The sequence below is a fragment of the Cariama cristata genome, unplaced genomic scaffold (genome assembly GCF_000690535.1).
Source record: "Cariama cristata isolate BGI_N322 unplaced genomic scaffold, ASM69053v1 scaffold19316, whole genome shotgun sequence".
Classification (NCBI taxonomy): Eukaryota; Metazoa; Chordata; class Aves; order Cariamiformes; family Cariamidae; genus Cariama; species Cariama cristata.
Window position 1 is genome coordinate 12,859 of NW_009624067.1, and position 18,493 is coordinate 31,351.

The 18,493-nt window shown below is 39.2% G+C and overlaps 1 protein-coding gene across 1 annotated transcript in view; it reads right to left on the reverse strand.

The window, feature by feature from the left end:
* MORC3 (MORC family CW-type zinc finger 3) overlaps positions 1–15,554 on the reverse strand; it is a gene marked incomplete at its 5' end in the record, with an annotated part of 25,587 nt that extends 10,033 nt beyond the window's left edge. Inside the window, 9 exons of the mRNA XM_009703040.1 lie at positions 4,082–4,179; positions 4,600–4,719; positions 5,019–5,150; positions 6,286–6,433; positions 8,244–8,391; positions 8,670–8,884; positions 10,019–10,151; positions 13,893–13,965; positions 15,455–15,554. Coding sequence (XP_009701342.1) covers positions 4,082–4,179; positions 4,600–4,719; positions 5,019–5,150; positions 6,286–6,433; positions 8,244–8,391; positions 8,670–8,884; positions 10,019–10,151; positions 13,893–13,965; positions 15,455–15,554 — 1,167 coding nt within the window. The remainder of the gene's footprint in view (positions 1–4,081; positions 4,180–4,599; positions 4,720–5,018; positions 5,151–6,285; positions 6,434–8,243; positions 8,392–8,669; positions 8,885–10,018; positions 10,152–13,892; positions 13,966–15,454) is intronic.
* Positions 15,555–18,493: the final 2,939 nt, after the last annotated feature.

The window sequence follows — 18,493 nt, forward strand, 5'->3', positions numbered from 1 at the left end:
ACTGCAGGTTCACGACTACTCTAAGTTGACATACAACAATACTACACAGAGATTGCAAACTTACAAACACTTTAATGTAGTATAACATCTAGATGCTGCTAAAAGGAGCAGGCCAGTCTTAGCCTAGGTTAATTTTTAGCTGGACTAGTTTCCCAATCAGGGCTCATCGTGCAGCTCAATGACCACTAGAGCTGGCACACACAGGAGGGAGTGGTGCGGAAGAAGAACCACAAGCCCCACAGGTGAGTTAGAGGTAAGACTGCCTCTTGTCACCACACCGAATTTACGTCAGAGCAAAGTGGCTGTGTAACCAGAGCCCAAAAGTCAGTCCCTCCCTGCCTGGCTTATTCCAACACCTGCACCACCCCCTCCCTTGAACTAACACAAATGTTTGTGCAGTGAACTAGTCTGACCTAGAGAGTTTTAATCCCGATCACCTCTGAACCCAAGTCATGAATTTCTGTGCCAAAAAAAAGGAAGCACCACAAGGGCAGAAGTGAGCAGCAATGCATGGATGGGATCACATCTCTCTTCTAGAGAGGGAAGAAGAGTAGGCCATCTTGAAATTACAGCAACAGTTTTACATTTCTGTTTTGGGCCGGACAGTTACCTTCTGAAAACCTGTAGCACTCTTTGCAGAAAAACCTTTATAAAAGATCTTTCAAGTGTAGCATCTCTATGCCCACATTACAAGTGTTTTGGAAAAGGAAACAAGTAAAAAGCAGTCAATGCTCAGTGTGCCAGCCTGTGGGAATACAGGGCAAACCCTGGTCAACACAAACTACGGCAATAATTCCTCCCCCTCTGCCAAGGGAATTGTTGGTGCCACTGCTCAGGAAATGATTCAGGGAACATCTGTATTGAAAAAAACTAACACAAAAGCTATTTTTTTCCAGTTTGACCAATTCCTTGATTTGCTTTACCATGTGTTCTCGTTAACACCTCTGCTAGCACAATGGCAGTAGAAATGCAGGAACTGCTTAAAGCTGGCAGTATCACTGCAAAGAGCAGCACAAAGTGTGGGTACCATTTAAAGATACAAGCAGATCTAACTGTAGTGGCTGCAGCAGCTATCAGGCTTGTTGCTTCTCCTCCAGAGGGTTGTTTCAATACGAAGAATGACCAGATTTATCTTGCTATAGCCCCTCAATTGCTGCAATTAACGGGTCTGTTTATTACAGCACTCTGGTGTGCTTTCTGGATTATCTTTATATGCAGAACTGCATTTAAATCAGCAAAGGCATTGTGGACAGTTTAGGCTGCCAGTGGAAGCTGAATCACAACTGGTTGAAGCGCAAAACATGCAGCTTGAAAAAGGTAACTGCTTCTCTCTTGCCAAAGTTTACCTCACGTTTGCAAGTCGATACCCTGAATTTCTAAGCCCACGTTGAAAGCAAGTGTTAGGGCACACAGAAGAAAAGTGCCTGCTCCTTTAAGGGCATATGGTCAGAGGAGCCATAAATAAGAACACACAGAGACAAACCTGACTGACAAGTGATAACAACAAACCTGATCAGTCACCCTAACTGGTAAGGATATGTGGAGTGTGAGAATGTTTATTTTTTCAGCTGGGAGGATAAGGAAAGGGAAGGAGGCAAACACAGAGTCATAAAACCTGACCAATTAGTGTTAACAAAGACAATAACCAGAAGCAAACCTGGTCAGTCACGCTAATTGACAGGCTACCAAGAACTGCAGGCAAACTGGGATTTTGCAACCGATAAGGATGTAAATCTGAGGATTCAGGATGTTTGGCAGGGGTCAGTGGAACTATGCTAACTGATGAGGCAATATGCATGGGGAAGGGGGAGCAGGGAGGAACAAAGAGGGGAGTAGATAGAAAAGGGTCTAAGAGGAGCTGGTTGCACGTGAAACAGGTTCAGTCAGTACAGTTGTCTGGCTCAGTCTTGCAACTGATCACCACAGCCTGTCCTATCTTCTTGTATCTTGTTATTTAACATTCTCTTAACTCTCTACATAATCTCATTCTGTATCCCATGTGTATGTCAAAGACTAAGTGCTAGCTACTGGTGAGAGCTCTGTGTGTGTGTGTGCATGTGAGCGGATTTGGTGCCAGCTTCTAGCACCAAGATCGGGTGTGTGGTGTCAGCTACTGGAACAAGTCGGGGTCTCAGCTGCCACCCACTGAAGCAGGAACAGTGTGTCCCGCCAAAACCAGCTCCTGAGGTGGACCAGCATGAGTGAGGGGCTCAGCACTGGCCACTGGAGCAAGACTGTGGGTCACAGCCCACAGGCCTGGTGCTGACTGCTGGTGGGGGGATGCATCTTCCCCAGTGTCCTGGTGTACGTGGAGCATGCACAAGTATTTGGTAGCATCCTCCAAAACAGGCTCAGCAGGGCACAGGAGGCCCCGGATCCCGGCAGCGGTATCAGGCAGGGCTTGTGCTGGTATACACAGGTGGATGGGCAAATATGGAGTGTTTGTGGTATGAGTGTGTGAGTGTGCACATGTTTCCTAGCAAACATCAAACTCCACTAGCCAGCGCCTAGGAGACTGCGAAGCAGGTCAAAGGGACGGGATCCAAGCAGGGGTACCAGGAAAACAGCTGTGCCAGTACTCAGGGGATCCACAAATGTACACGTGCTTGTGCCCCTAGAGTGTCGTGCGTGTGGCCTTCTCTAGCGAGCTTCTCTCTTTACCAGCTGAAGAGGAGGAAGGGGACTTCGCTTTTGTGTTTTATGTGAGTCCTATATGTAGGTGCACCTTGCGTGCGGCAGTCTGTGTAACCAGCCATGTCAGTGCCCTCTCCGTGTGTGTCTCTGATACACGTGCTCAGCCTTACTACTGGCTGAACCTGCAAAGAGGAAAATGGCAACCACGTCCCTCAGCCTGGGCAGAAACCCTGGGACCCCAGGCTGGGGTCCAGTAGCTGAGCAGGAGGGAGTCCTGGGACAGAGCTGCTGGAGGAAGTGGCCACTCCTAATACCCCTTAACACAAAGCAGCACAGAAAATGGGCATTGGAATGGGCTCCCTAGGGAGGTGGTGGAGTCACCATCCCTGGAGGTGTTCAAAAAACGTTTAGATGTGGTGCTTCAAGACATGGTTTAGTGGGCTTGGTGGCATCAGATATACGGTTGGACTTGATGATCTTTGAGGTCTCTTCCAACCATAATGACTCTATGAAAACAGAAAATAGCCTTGTCATCATGAAAGGAAAGTAAGTAATACAGAGGGGAACAATTCTCAAGGTTTGTATTCAGGAAATTTTCCCTGGATAGTTTTTACACCTCGGCCTAAAAACTGCTTAGGAAACTCATCCCCTACTAGTCTTTCCTTCCCCCAACAACTCCTTCCACAATGCCAACACAACTGATTCACAGCACAGCAGTGTAAACAGACTCTGAAATTCACCTGGCTTAAAAACAATTATCATGTCTGAAAATTTTAAAACGCAGACTAGATTCCCAACCTGGTTCAGTTTCACTATAGGAAATATCACACTAGATATTGACAGATGGGATGGATGCAGATATGTAAAAAAGTGGCAACCCTGAGCTAGAAATAAAAACTGAAACGAAGCAATGCCCAAATCACTGCTGCCTTCAGGATATCAGGTACTTTAAATGGTCTAGCAGGCAGCAGGGGATTTGAGGGCAATTCCAAGTCACTCTTAGGAAAGAAATTGAAAAGAAGGGCTTAAAAATATTCCACAAAGCTTTTCCAAAAAAATACCAAACTAAAATTGTTACCAAAAGTTAATAGTGTGGGATCCATGTATTCCAATTTCAGTCATGTGCCATACAAATATCCACATTTCAGTAAGTTATTGTGTGCTCATTTTACAATAGGTGAGGGGCAGAATTGCAACCAACCACTTTTAGAGCACTTGCTTTGAAGTGATGTGTATGATACTCCAGACTTCACTGAGTGCGCAATGAATACGGTACGACCAGTGTAGATGTAAACATCCCACCCCTACTGATCAGAACAGTCATGCAGTTTAATGATGGAACATAAGCTTTTATTCTTACTAACTTAGAAAAGAAGTCTTTACTGTCAAATATTTCACAATGAACAATGCTATTCAATAGAAAGTCTACGTAAAAACATATGTTTACCTGTATTCATTTGTGTAGTCAAAATCTTGTTTGTTATGAGTTGGTTTTAGGAAGTTGCATTCAATAATCCCAACTACACCAACACCCATGTTGTTTGCCTGTAAGAAATTAAGATCTATCAGGAAAAACAACATATATTCCATGCTAATACTCCAGAGATGATTATAAGCTATATATACTAGATAAAAACAATTTTCTGGCTTACGACTCCTCTGCAAAAAGAAACTCTCGACACAAACCCCCTCTAAATAAAAAAATCTTCTGTTCTACCCCTCTTTTTGTTCTGAAAGATATGCTCAGGTCCATATTTTGCGTATCAAGCTTGGTTTCAAAAACAAACATTAAAACAACTGCATACAATTTAATACAATTTTTAACTGCTGCACAAACTAAAAAAAGGTGATTTTATAAAGGTTACATCAATATCCTAGTTTCCATCCGTATTCTTTTTTAAAAACAGTGTTTGAGAGAAAATGATTTCTAAAGATTTTAAAATATTTTTAGCTTTAACTTCTTACCTTTAACTGACAGCCAACTCTTTCATAAGCTTTGATAAGTCTGTTTTTATGGTACATCATTATTCCATAATGATCTTTGTTTCTGCAGTTAAATCCAAAAGTAATTCTCACTGTTTTAGCCTTTTACCAGATATTAAGGAAAAATCTGGTTAATCTCATGTAACACAAAAATATAGTTACTCTGAGTGTTCATTCTAAACTGGGCCCTGGAACTTACTTTTTTTATATTGAGATAATTCCTTCAGTATGTCTTAAAAAAAAAAGAAAAAAAGACCAACCAACCAAAGAAAAACCACAGAAAAAAAGCCAAAGAAACCAAACACGTAACTGCAACATACCCAGCAGAATCCAGACAGCTTATATAAAAAGTCACATCATTAAATTCAACGTGCAATGATGTAAATATTAGCAAAGGATACATTCAGAAATTTTGGCCTATATATATCGTGCTCAATGAAGGCAAGGCTTTTGGAAACCAGCTGTGTTTTCACTTTTTGTCCTCGCAGAATGATCTGCATTGTTGGCTTCAGATACAAAATACTGCAATAAGCCTACAAAACATACAGTAACTCCTGTTATTAAAAGAAAAAAAAAAACCAAAACCTCAAGATACGAATGTTTTACAATACATATTATGATTAGGAAGACAAACTCAAGTTTTAATTAAATTTTATAAAACGTGTTTTTTTCCAACTTGAATCCAGAAAAACAGGAAATGCAAGTGTGCATAATAAGCATACAAATAACACAAATTAAATTAATAGCAATTGAAGGCCAACTTTTATGACAAGTTAATCAGATGCCAGAAGATGCAGTTTTATCACTAAAAGAGCTCTCAAACACAGAAGCCTCTTTTCTTATCCCCTATTGAGAGCTTAAAAATTCTACTACAAACTTTAAAATAACAAAAGCGTGTATTAACTTTGTTCCAAATGACTGCATATTATCATAGCTTTTTTCAAGCTATGCAGTCTTCTTATAAACATGTAGATGTTCGACTTTTAGTTTGCATTTATCATTATATTTACAACTTCTAATCACTGAAGTAGATACAGGACTTCAGCGACTTAGAATAACTGAAGGTTTTATTCCAGTTGAACTAATACTTTTGAGTATTATTGACAAGCAGCGTCCACTTCTAATAACTGAAGTAGATACAGGACTTCAGCGACTCTTAGAATAACTGAAGGTTTTATTCCAGTTGAACTAATACTTTTGAGTATTATTGACAAGCAGCGTCCAGAGCACCTAGTCATTCCAGATGCACTTTCTTACAAAAAGGAGCCTTCAAAGCTTATGAATCAACAGTGGAGACAACGGTCATATCAATTAACCTACAGAAAAGCCTTGTCTGCAGGCGTGTATTTAAACAACGGAGCTGCTTCCAGATTCCTTTACCTCTTTTTGAAACCTAGCAATGACTTTGCCAACCACAACCTACCTGTTTTAAAAGGTCCACATGTGCACAGCATCAGTACTATGTGTGTATACCTGCACTACAACGGAACGTTTACTCCGCTGACAACCACACACACCTATTTAATTTCCGAAGCTACTGATTGCATTTCCTCCTCCTCCCCCAATTAACACTTCTGAGGTATAGTACATTATATTAAAACAAAAACATGCACCCTCCAGCTTCCAAAAATAAACAAACAAATGCATTTTTAAAAATGTTATACATACTCGCAGTGAATAGTCACTCTCTGGAACAATCTGGTCCAATCTCTCCTGTTTTTTATATCCTCTTTTGCCTGTTTCATCTAAGTCTTCTGGAATTCTGATGTCATATTTATCCTTGTCAAAGTCAAACTCTGTTTTTTCATTTTTATCTCTAAGAAATAAGATTAAAAAAATACTAATTATGGGGGAAAAAAAGCCAATACAAGATAAGATATTGTGGTGGACCCAGTGGGTATCACAAAGATGCACGAGAAAGGGAATTCCTTTGAGCCATGGTGCTTTTCCTCACAGATTCGCTAAAACTCACATAAGCAAAGTTCATCAGTTCCCTTCTGATATCCAAGCAATACAAGAGAAGTGATAGCAAGTGAGACATTCATTAATTCTAACTTAATTCTAAACAGGTCACACTTCAAAAAAGCAGTCAGTATTGGCTTTAAATTTCTAAACACTACAAATTGCCTTCCTAACATTTTTAATGCAGCAAAAATGACACTCACTACAGCTTTCCAACTGAATAATTATCAGAATTTCTTATTGGACCACTCACCAGATGTATATACCATATTTAGCTGCAGATGTATACACTGCAGTATACTGGCATTGAGACAACACTGAGACACATTATAGTTGGCACAAATATTCCAGAAATAAAGTCTTTTAATACTGAAATAGCTCTGTCTGTCTGGTGGTGTGTTGTTTTTTTTTTTAAAGTAAATTCAATTACAACATGTTAGAAACAACATGAACTCCCCCCAGAAGTGTTCTTTCCCACAACTTCCCAGGAATACACTCCAAAATTCAGAACACGAAAGTTATCCTGCCCAGTCAGCCAAATTCAGTGTATTTTCTTTTGCTCAAGCAACAAAGTGATGCACATTCCTAGAAATGTTCACATCTAAAAATAAATGAAAGGCTACCTGGGCAATGCAAATTAGTTTCTGAGTCTGAAGAAGGAGAAGTTTTTCTTATGGAGTAGATGGCAAGGGGAAACAACATGAATTAGTAATATGTTTGTTACCTCCAGCTTTCTGGTATCAAAGTCTCCTAAGCTAAAAGTGATCCAGGGCTCTAATACTCGGAAGAAATTAATGAAATAAAAACCCCACAAACTTTTCACCTGCTATAATTGACCAAGATCTTTTCTGTCTTGTAACATTTTGGAATTATTCTACAAAAAAACTACATAGTACAAGACAACACCTTCCCAATCAATTAGTGCCAACCCAGCTACAGGCATGTTAAAGCTTTTCTGGACAGACCATCAGACAGGTTCCCTGCTAATAAGGCAGTGGCAAAGATGTGAAGGAAAGGAAAAGAAGATGGGAAGTGATGACATCCATCTGCCACTGCTACAGCTACAGCTGTTTAAAAAAAACCAAAGCAACAAGCAAGTCAAAGCTAGAAAAGGCTGGAAATCTATACTGTCATGAACGATCCTACAGAGGCAAGTAGATAAATAAGATAAATAGACACAACTGTATTTATTTACTTTTTATCATAAAATAAATAGGAATCAGAGTTAAGCAGTTTAGAAAGGTCTAGATCCCTCTAGAAGGATACTGCTGACTCCAAACTTAAAAAGCCAGTAATGCTTGTACATACAAATATTTTTTGGTTAAATTTTTGCATTCATAATTTTGTAGGTCTGAAAGAACAGATTTACAATGTATCTATTTCAGTCTTCCTTCTGGCAAAAGCAACAGTATCTTATCAAAGGAAAATACAAAGTCCTTTACATTCTCCTTCCCTCTGCTTTGTTACTTGAGATATTAGCAACAGTTCTCATACAACATTACAGTCCTTCAATCATGCCAGTTTGAGTCCAGTTTCCCAGTTACAGCTAATTGCCCACAGTCTTTTGGAATTATTCTACAAAAAAACCCAAACCCGTGTATGTTTGCGTATGCTGAAAGATAACAAACTAAATGAGAGATACAAGAGACTGGATTTCATCTTACCTTCTAAGATTCCAAATGATAATTCTTGTTCCTTTTTTCCCCATTATAGCATCTAGCTCTGCCAGTAATTTCTCCTCAGTAGAAAATAAAGAATGTGTTAAGATCGCCTTCAGGCTGTTTTTGGATTCTGTTGGATCACTTAACTGTCGTAAGCATTATGTTAAGGAGAGTAACTTTGAATTAAGTACACTTTCAGAAAATGAGGAAACTCCTGCAACAGTATCATGTACTCACTTCACAGATTATCATTCCACATCTCAGAGCACCTACAGATTTAAAGGTTTTAACAAATTATAGCCTTCCTTGCATCTTACAATTTATTCAGTGTATCCATAAGACCAGACAAGGAGATTTCCTTTACTGATATTATCATCCAAATTTTGCATGTACATACAACTTCTCATTCAGAAATTGCTGAAAGGATATGTTGGTTGTTGAATGTCACTATAGGAACCATGACATGTTCTGCTTTTGTGACTTCAAGGAAAGTCTGAGATAACAGGCCCACACTCATGGTTTCTCCATTCTTGGTGAAGACTATTGCATCTTTTCCCAGGCGCATGGACCCCGATTTAAACCCATTTCCATACAGTCCCACTGGAACACGGCCATTCATCACAGATTTCTCACTGAAGCCGAAGCTGAGACATATGAAAACATCAGAAGAGTGTAAAAAAAGTCATATAAAACTTGAAAACCCAAAAGATGCATGGAAGACTTACCAAATTAGACTCAAACAGAATGAGTTAATCTCTTGCTTTAGAGATCAGGGACTATTGTGTAAATAAACAATGTACAGTTATGCAAATCCTGCAAGTTACCTATATAACATTGCTGAAAAAACACACTGCAAGAATTCAGGGAAATTTACTTTCATCTTTAAGTATGGAAAAGAAATATCATCTGTCTGGAATTATGCAATTAGCATTCTTACAGGATTCTAATAGTTATCCTGTGGCTTCACAATAAATATTAAGAAAAAAACCCTAAAGCTTCCCCTCCCCCCCACTTGCTTGAAAATGTGTCATCTACAAATTTTCCATTACATTTAAAGTAAAATAGGTAGCTGTATATGGAACACAGAATTTAGCAAGCAAGCTATTAAGTACAGTATCTAACAGAAAAAGAAAAATAACAGTTTGAATTCGAGCTTGCTCAAGTTTAAACCCAGACATTTATCTGCAGTCAGAGCAATCTTTCATACTAAAAGGGCAATTGAACAGCAATCTCTTTGCCAACTGTAGGAACAAAAGTTGCAGAAAGATCAGTTCAAACCCTACAGAATATTTAAAGATAAATAGACAAACCACATCAATATAATTATCATTCCCTTAAGCTTTCCACAATACCTTCTATTTTCAATACTCCAAAGGGTTTGAACAGCATCTCCCTTTTTCTCTTGCTCGCTAATTTAAACTAAAGCAATCTTGAATTAAAAAAATTAAGAATAAAAAATTTAAATTCTCCTTAGCTCCACTAAAGGGCACTACAGAGAGTTTACACAGCACAATGGTTGCATGGAAAGTTGCATGGGAAGGTTGACAAAAAGGATAAAAGGAAATTATGAGATAAAAATACACTGACAAAGTTGTGTGAAAGTTTTACCAGCATCTGTCTACTCTAGAGTTTCACTTGGATAATCGCTCACCTTCAGAAATGTTAAGTTTGTGAACAAAATTAGTCGATTACATATGAGAAAAAGGAATAAGCTGAGCAATAACAGAACTAGAAGCTGTCATTTTAACAATAAAAAAATTGCAAAAGAGGTTATCCACCTTAGCATTTTGTGCAGCTTCTCTGAGTTCATACCGTTTCCATTATCAGTGAATGTCAAGCACATATTGTCATTTATCACCGTTTTGTCTATCCATATCTGTTTAGCGCTCACATCTGGATCATAAGCATTATCTGAAAAAAAAAGAAAGCAAACAAAGGTGGGATACTAAAAAGCAAAAATTAAACAGTTCAAGTGTGAACATATTTTAAAGTGTTTAATTTCAGCGAAGATGTCAGATAGTAACTTTTCCAAAGTTACTCAAATCCATGTGTAGCACACAACAGAGCCTTACCTAGCAGGAATACACATATAATCAATCTGCCAAATATTAGTCTTGCAACACTGCCAAATGCTGTATGGAATAGCTGTCCCTAACTTTACTGTGGTGCTACACTTGCACATATGTTTATTCGGTGAATATATGGCAGCTTAAAATAGTTCCCTAATCGTGGGCCTATGACCCTAAGGAGTCACATGCTAAATTAATGGAGCTCTAAAATTGTGACCATTTTTCAGAGCTGCAGTTAGGTAAGAAATATAGTTGCAGAAATTTTGTGCTGGCACAGATATAAACTTCTCAGTTAAGTCACTGAATATCAGTCAACTTCTGCACAGAAGCAAGAAGCCATGCTTTTTAATAAAGCAAATGTTACGCTGAAACCTAAGTCTCCTAAAATACCACCTTCTTTATAGATGACAACACTAAATCAAAACATTACGATGAAACAGCTGCATCAAAATCTGGCAAACCTTGCCTGAAAACAACACGCAATTTCCCAGCTATTACAGATGACAGTAATATGTTAGCAAAAATTTAGGTGGAGATGAGTGGCTCGAATGCAAGAACAGAAAATGAAACCAAGACAAGTTTCTACTTTCGCTTCCTGTCTCCCAAGCAGTTGTTGCAATATTTACTTTCTCCCAGCCGAGCAAACATCGCTTCTGACTGGCTCTCAGGAGGTTAGGTTATTGTCCACGATACAGACAGTGGCACATCACTAATATACGTGGCTGCAACAACATCTTACCTGCTGCAGGTCTGCGGGCTTTTTAGTTGGGAAATCAGATTTGAAATACTATCTTAATTGCAGAAAATCAAATTTCAGACACTAAAAAAAGGCAAGCAAAAAAACTGAAGCCCAGCTCCCTGCATCCCAGATAGTTCTGTGAAATCTAGAATTTTGACTCCACAGCTGCAGGAGACTTAGGTGAAAAAATCGTTGCTGCTCTGGTACTACATCACTTCCACATTAGCAGAGCTAAGTATCACAAATATGTATTTTGCTAGTGCAAGTTGTTCAAATCTAAGAAGATATGACTTTCACAGAAGGGAAGTACAAAATACTTTAGTCTAAACTTTCTGTTTACAGGATTTGAAAGAGCTTGCAGCATTGCTACTACAAGTGAAACAGAAACCATGGCTCCACAAACATTTCTTGGCAGCAAAGCTAATTTAAATCTCATCTGCCCCAACTCTGCTTTCTCACATCTTTTTCTTCCCTTTCCCCAGCACTGTGTTACTCATGGAATTTGTGAGGGGGGAAGAGGAGGGGTGGGATGTGATGGCAGGGCAGGAGGCAGTGCCCCTACCTCACCGCCTGTTTTGTGGGTTCAACTGAGGGCCATAAACAAACAGCTCAAGCCAACACTGCAGCCTATAAAAAGGAATCACAGCTTGGTAGCTTGCTTTCTAGAAGCATAAAGTACAAATTGCATCCACAGTGAAGAAGTTCATAAAATGTCATTCAGCATCAACAAAAGAGGACATTTCAAGTACAACTGAAAGTTTGGAAGTATTCTTCTAAGACCATGATTTGTGGAAGTCTCATTTGCTAGCTCACCAACTCTCTCTAGATGTCCCATGTTCCCTCTTCCAAGTATCACCATTAGTTCACCTAAATTTAATCTGACTGAGGACTAATGGGAGAAGCCAGCAACACAACTATCAAAAAGTTGACAGGAGGGACTAGAGCTTAAAAGGTAAATTTTAGCATACAGACCATTAACGTTTTGGCTACGTTCGCATAAACTAAAATTCAGGTCTCCATAATGTAACCCTATTTATATTATTTGATATTTGGCATATGGTATAGCTTTACATAGCAAACAAAAGACAGATTACAAAACTTACTAAAATCAACACAACTAACTCTAAGCCTTTACAACCATTATGTTGCTACTATGCTTTTGAAACATTGTTAAAGAAACACATAGGACAAACCAGGGGCAAAGGCAGGCAAGTTTGCATGCGCTGCACAGCGCATCTACCATCATTCCAGCCAGGTATAGCATGGGCTGATAAAATAGCTGAAATGACTTAACATATTGTCACCCCCAAAACAGCCAGCCCTTCCAGCAGCCATGTCGTTCTGGTTTCCTCCTTTGTGACAGCTCTGGCCTTATCTAGCTGAAAAATGCCTATTTTCTTTTGTTAGGTTAATTTTCTGATCAACAACAGCAAAACTTGTACACAAGAAGCGAAGGAATGTGTGACTAGAAGAGCTGCTCCCTCTGGCAGCAGCACACTGCTAGATAAGCTTGGCAAGTCTTTCCAAATCACACCTTTACTTTGAGGAACCAATTAAATAAAGTCTGCTAATTGTTCCCTAACTCAGGAAACAAGCAACTCCGAAAATATCCAGTTAATCGTTATTCAAAAATCAAAAGCAAGACAGTCAACAGGAGCTAACAAATTAAACAGATACACAAGCCCTAGCTAACAGCAGAGGACAGAGACAGTAACAAAGAGCAGAACTCTTTGGACACTGATGGATGGGCCATTAAAAGGAACCACTCAAGTATAACCCTGAAGATGTTCAGCCAGAAACCTGGTAACCCAAAAAGAAGAAAATGAGGATGTTTGAGGAGTATGTGACAATGTGTGAAAATTACTATTGAATGTTTTGAGGAAGCACCAAAGAAAAGGAAAAGGTCAAAGGGGATGGGAGAAGAATGGTGTAATGGGTGGGAGGGGAATAACACAGGCTGATTGTGTGCAAGCTGGCTGCTGGTCAGTATGCCGGTGTGGTTGGACCCTGTGCCACTCCATTGTACATTCTTGCTAAACAGTATTTCTAAGAATTTCCTGTGTGAGTGTGCTCTCTATTCTCAATGCGTGCCTGTACGTGTTTGTTCTGCTGGCAAACTTCAAGTCGAACAAGTCCACACATTGGAAGAAACCAGCAACTGTTGAGATCCAAGGTCTAAACCAGAGGCTGGTAAAAAGCCCGGGACACAGATACTGGGAAGTCTCTTAGGTCTTGGCAAAACACCCAGAAACGTGGGTAAGCACGAGTGATAAGCAAGTGAGAGTACATGTACATGCCGCTGCTGAACTTTAAACCTGGTTAGCCCGGAAGCAGGAATAGGATAAGGCCATTTGTGCTGTTCACGTTTCCAGCACTGCTTGTGTTTATATGGGTTCTTGCAAAGTTACTGTCCTCCTATCTGTGCTAATCGGTCTGCGGCCAGCTGCGTCTGTACAGGATGCAAGTGTGCACGCACATCTTTGGAATGTGCACTCAGCCTTACTACTGTCTGGGCCTCGGAACAGCAAAAAGCAGCAGGCTTGCATTTGGTGGACCAGAAAAGAAGGAATTCATTTTGTCCCATGGTCTTCTATATTTGGCAATCCTTAATAAACTTAGCAAAAAGAAATCAGCAAATCTTGTAAGGCCCCTGCAACTGATGTCAGGTAGTATGTATGCTGTTAAGAAAGAAAAAAGTCAATCTGACCATACCAAAAAAATATGTTGTAAAATTATGAATGGTAACAGCAGGATCAACTCCTTCCCCATCTGAAGGGGAAAGTTTTTATAACACGAAAAAAAGTATTACAATCAAGCACTCGGGCAAACTATTGATCCACATACCTATAAGTTCTGCGATTGCACTGAAAGGCCAGGTGTGACTGGTAGAGTTGGTATGCAAGAACTTCGGACAAAGCTGCAACAAACCACAAACAATGGCATTAGTTTGTGCTCTTCAACGATAGTAAGTCAGAAAACAGTACGTTAAACAAAGCTTTTTTGTACAACACTACCAAAAGGCTGTAATTTAATTTACTTTTATGTACTGGCATACTAACACCTTTTAAAGGGAACATTAATACAGCTATTAAAGACAAAAGATCAATACAGAATTCAGCACAGTATCATGCTATATTCTGAACATGGGTTATATTGTCATCTAATCAAACTCTCTTTATCTTTATGAAAAAATAAGTAACTATTGCTATATACTGATGCTAGAGGTTACAGAAAACATCAAAGCCTTAGTCCCAATCTAGTAACAGAAGCACATGCTTTCAGGTGTTAAAAAAGTGTATCTTAAACCATGAGTATTAAACTTAATCTGAAAAGTGAGCAGCACCTAATATACTCAGTGGCTTACTGTCCAATGTCATTGTTCCTGTTGCCCATATTGATCAAAATCACCTGTCAGATTCTCTCAACTAGTGGTCTGTGCTTTTAGCAATTTGATCTCATACATTTTATCCTCACTTACGATAAGATGTAACCAGAGGAATGTAGCCACTACTTGGATTAGATAAGAATATGCAAATAAAGTAGCTATTTATGGGACGTATCTTATGCATGTCAGTGACAAAAGTATCCTCATGTATTTTATGAAAGCTTGGGTTCATATACATTCACCTAGATCAAAAGACTAGGAAAACTAGAACTAAATAGCCATATAACTTAAGGATTTGTCAATGCAATGTTTGGAGAAATTTAACTGCTGAAATCGATAGTTATGTTTGCATTACCACTGAGAATATTCATAATTGTACTTTCACACGGCCTTTAACACAAACCCACTGCACATAACTCCTTAAGCTTCGCTGGTATAGCGATGTTGATGGCACAAAAAGCAGTATCTATGAATACATAATGCTGGAAACAGTCCTTGTACAGTGCAGTTAGATCAAAACCTGTAATATAATCCACATTATAATATATATAAAAAATCAGAAAAATATTTTAAAATAGTGTGTACTTATCCATACTTCATATTTACAGAACTACTACACTGACAAGCACTCTTATATAGTTAGTAAAGTCTAAATAAAAGCAAGCAACCACTTCAAGTCTCCAAGTTCATTTATCAGTGAAAAGGAATAGTGCTACAAGCAAGTTCTAGAGCCAGGAGTCAGGTACTGGAGTGGGAGTAAGGCAACAGCAGCAGCAGCCCTAGTTCAGATCAACAGAAACTGCCAAGAAACCTCACCTTGGTTCTAAGGTCATAAGAGCACAGGACACACTTTCAGACTGCAACTTAATCCTGCATTTCTCCATCGAGCTAGAGCACAAGTATGAGCAGACATCACATTCTTCACTGCCATCTGTGCTGTAAAACTTCAGTTTTACAGGATGTGGTAAACTGAGTCAGGCTAAGTCACCGTGCCCCTTTCAAATTCCCAACAGATACTTACAAATGATTTAGAATCCAAGAAGAAAATGACATCAAGTCTACTAATGGAAACCTCACATATTCCATGGCACAGGGTCAAAAGGATCTTTCGATTTCTTCCTCTGCCATACAGTAACTCAACAGATCTTCAAGATCTCTGTAACATTCTCTTCACTTCAACCTTTCACAGTGCTGGCAGCATTTGTTCCTTCGCTTTCTAAGCTTCACGATGAAAATATGCAAGAAACAACTGGGTTGTTTTTCTGCCTGAAATCCCTCCTTGTCAAAACATAAACACTAACACTTAAAAAACTCCCCCGCCATGCAGATGCACATTCAAGCATTCAGCATCTGCTCAACACACTGCTAAAATACTTTTTTGCTGCTAGCCACTGAAAAATTCCAACTACACACAAGGTAGACTGGGACCTCCGGAGTTACTGCTGGCACCGTAACCTCAGCGATACGGGCTTGGCAAAAAGTCCTGACTGTAGTTGTGATAAAGGCATGAACTCACAGTTCTGAGCCTCCCCCAGTCACCAGACAATGCTGGTAAAGGAAGGAACAGCAGCATCACCAACACTGACATAAACACAAAGAAGTGTCCTTTTTTCTGTGAAGCAAAGTGTACACACGCACGGCAAGAAAATCTCTTCACATGTTGCCTGTGTAATGCGACGCTTCTCCATTCCTCATTTCACTGCTGCATACTAGTGATGAACTTTGAAAAGAATGACATCTTAAAGAAATCGCATCTTCTATAAACAAACATCAGAGTTATGCTGATCATCTCTGGATCGCTATTTCAAATGGTAAGGTTTTGAGAAAGGCTGGAAGGTGGTACACAGACCCGGGAACTTGTGAACAGGTATACGAAACAAGAAGATATAGGCTGGAACGTGGGAACTGTAACAAATAGGTTCTTGGCTCTAAAACCTCCTCCACAGCAAAAGGCAAGCAAGTATGCCACAGGGTAGTTCACGGGAAAGTCTACCTTGGAGCCAACAGCACTACTTGCTCGTGTGTGCCCTTGTTTCAATGCCTTACAACAAAACCAGATTAAAAACCAGAGAATAGTGGTTTAAGGCCATTACCTTTGTAGTTTGCTTCAGAGCACAGCCAGTTGTCAGCAACAACTCATCATTTCCTGAAAAAAAACAGGAAATATTTAAGCCCATTTTGTCCCCTTACACTTCATTTCGTCAAAGCACCACTTTAGTTTGCTCATGAATAATTGAAGTTCAGTAAGTACAGTAAGAAAGAGTGAGCTCCCTGCCGAACACTCAGTTTTGGCTATGTTAGCATGACCGTAGCCGAGACAGGCCAGTTGCTTTGTTCACTGGGCCTAATATATTTTGTTACTAAGTAGGTTTTGGTTAGTGGTTTCAATTTTTCTCCTGAGACCAAGTGCAGCCAAATTCCTTTTGGAGATACAACTAAAGCTCCCCCTCCTTCAAACTGCATATACAGTGCATATTACAGAAAGACTAAACTGCGCTAGGAGGAGCATCTTCTACAATTACGACCAGCAAATATTTAACAATAAAGCAGCTTCTCTCTCAAAAATGAGAGACAGCTTTGGGAATTTTAGTTTTCCAAGAAAACCAGAAACTTCTCCTGTAGATGATAAGGCATGCACAAATCGAATTACCACTGAACAATCTGTCTTATCTTACAAAAGCATTTCACAACTTCTTGGGGAATAACTCCACTACCATTTTCCTCCTCTCCCTCCCAGTTATGTTAGTCCAGTTACGCGACTGTGTAATGAACCACATCAGGGAGCTGATCCAAATTAAAAGCCATTTTTAAAATCTTATTTTTAACCTGGATCACTTCCCTGATCTGTCTCATCATGCAACTGAGCAAAAATTTTACCAGAGCAACAGAAGGAGATAAATGCCAGTGTGGAAATGAGTTACCAGGCCTGCTCACACTGCCTGTGTTGTTTATATGTGCTTCTGAAACCAATGGAAACATTTTGGCGAAACCCAACATTTTTCCAAAGAACAGCTGCTGACAGAAGAGACTGTGACCATCACCTCTCTATTGTTCTCTAGAAAACAGAGCCTTTTACACTGTAGGATACAACCTGTTAAAAAACTGTATCAGATGCTTCACTTCTTTAGCGAAAACTTACAAAAATCACAGCTTTCACTGGAAAGACTGAACATAAACTTTCAGTTATGACTACTGAAAAACAAAACCAAACTGCATCCTAAAAATAAAACAGAAAGTTACTAATTGCACCAAATTTTACAGATACAGGTGAGAAATCTAAGCTAGAGTTCAGCTTGCCAAAGGGATTTCAACTTGACAACAATTTTAAACTCTGCAGTCTGACCTGTGATACGCTGTTTTTTTGCAAAGGCTGATTATTAATGCTGATGTAACTGTCCCCTCAAGAAGACTAATATGCATTAAAAACAAATAAAAATAATACAGAAAGTTACCAACTGCACCAACTTTAGCTTAGATTTCTCATCTGTATCTGTAAGAGGTCAGCTTGCCAAAGGGATTTCAACTTGACAACAATTTTAAACTCTGCAGTCTGACCTGTGATACGCTGTTTTTTTGCAAAGGCTGATTATTAATGCTGATGTAACTGTCCCCTCAAGAAGACTAATATGCATTAAAAACAAAGGGAGACCTCCCTCCTCTTTTTTTTATGTTATCTAAAAAAGTAGAACACTTTCCTAATAAAATACATCAGACAAACTGTGGATTTCAAATACTTACAAGAATTAAAGACCTGAAATGAAAGTGTAATTCTTGAAGTTCAAGTAGATGACATTTATAGCTAGCCTCTACAATCATAGCAATTTATATTAAGGTAATTTAAGCAGTGCTGAGAATATACTAACATACATCTTTCACTCAAGTGTTTGATAAGTTACTTATTGTAATGATCCAGTCTTTTTCCACAATTTTATAAGTAAGGATATGAACCAGGTGTTTGTAACTATAAGTGCAACTTAGAAGCATAGACAGCCGAAGTCCGAAAGGCTTAAAAAACTATCCTGTTTCATCAATAACATATCACACAACTGAATTAGCACAC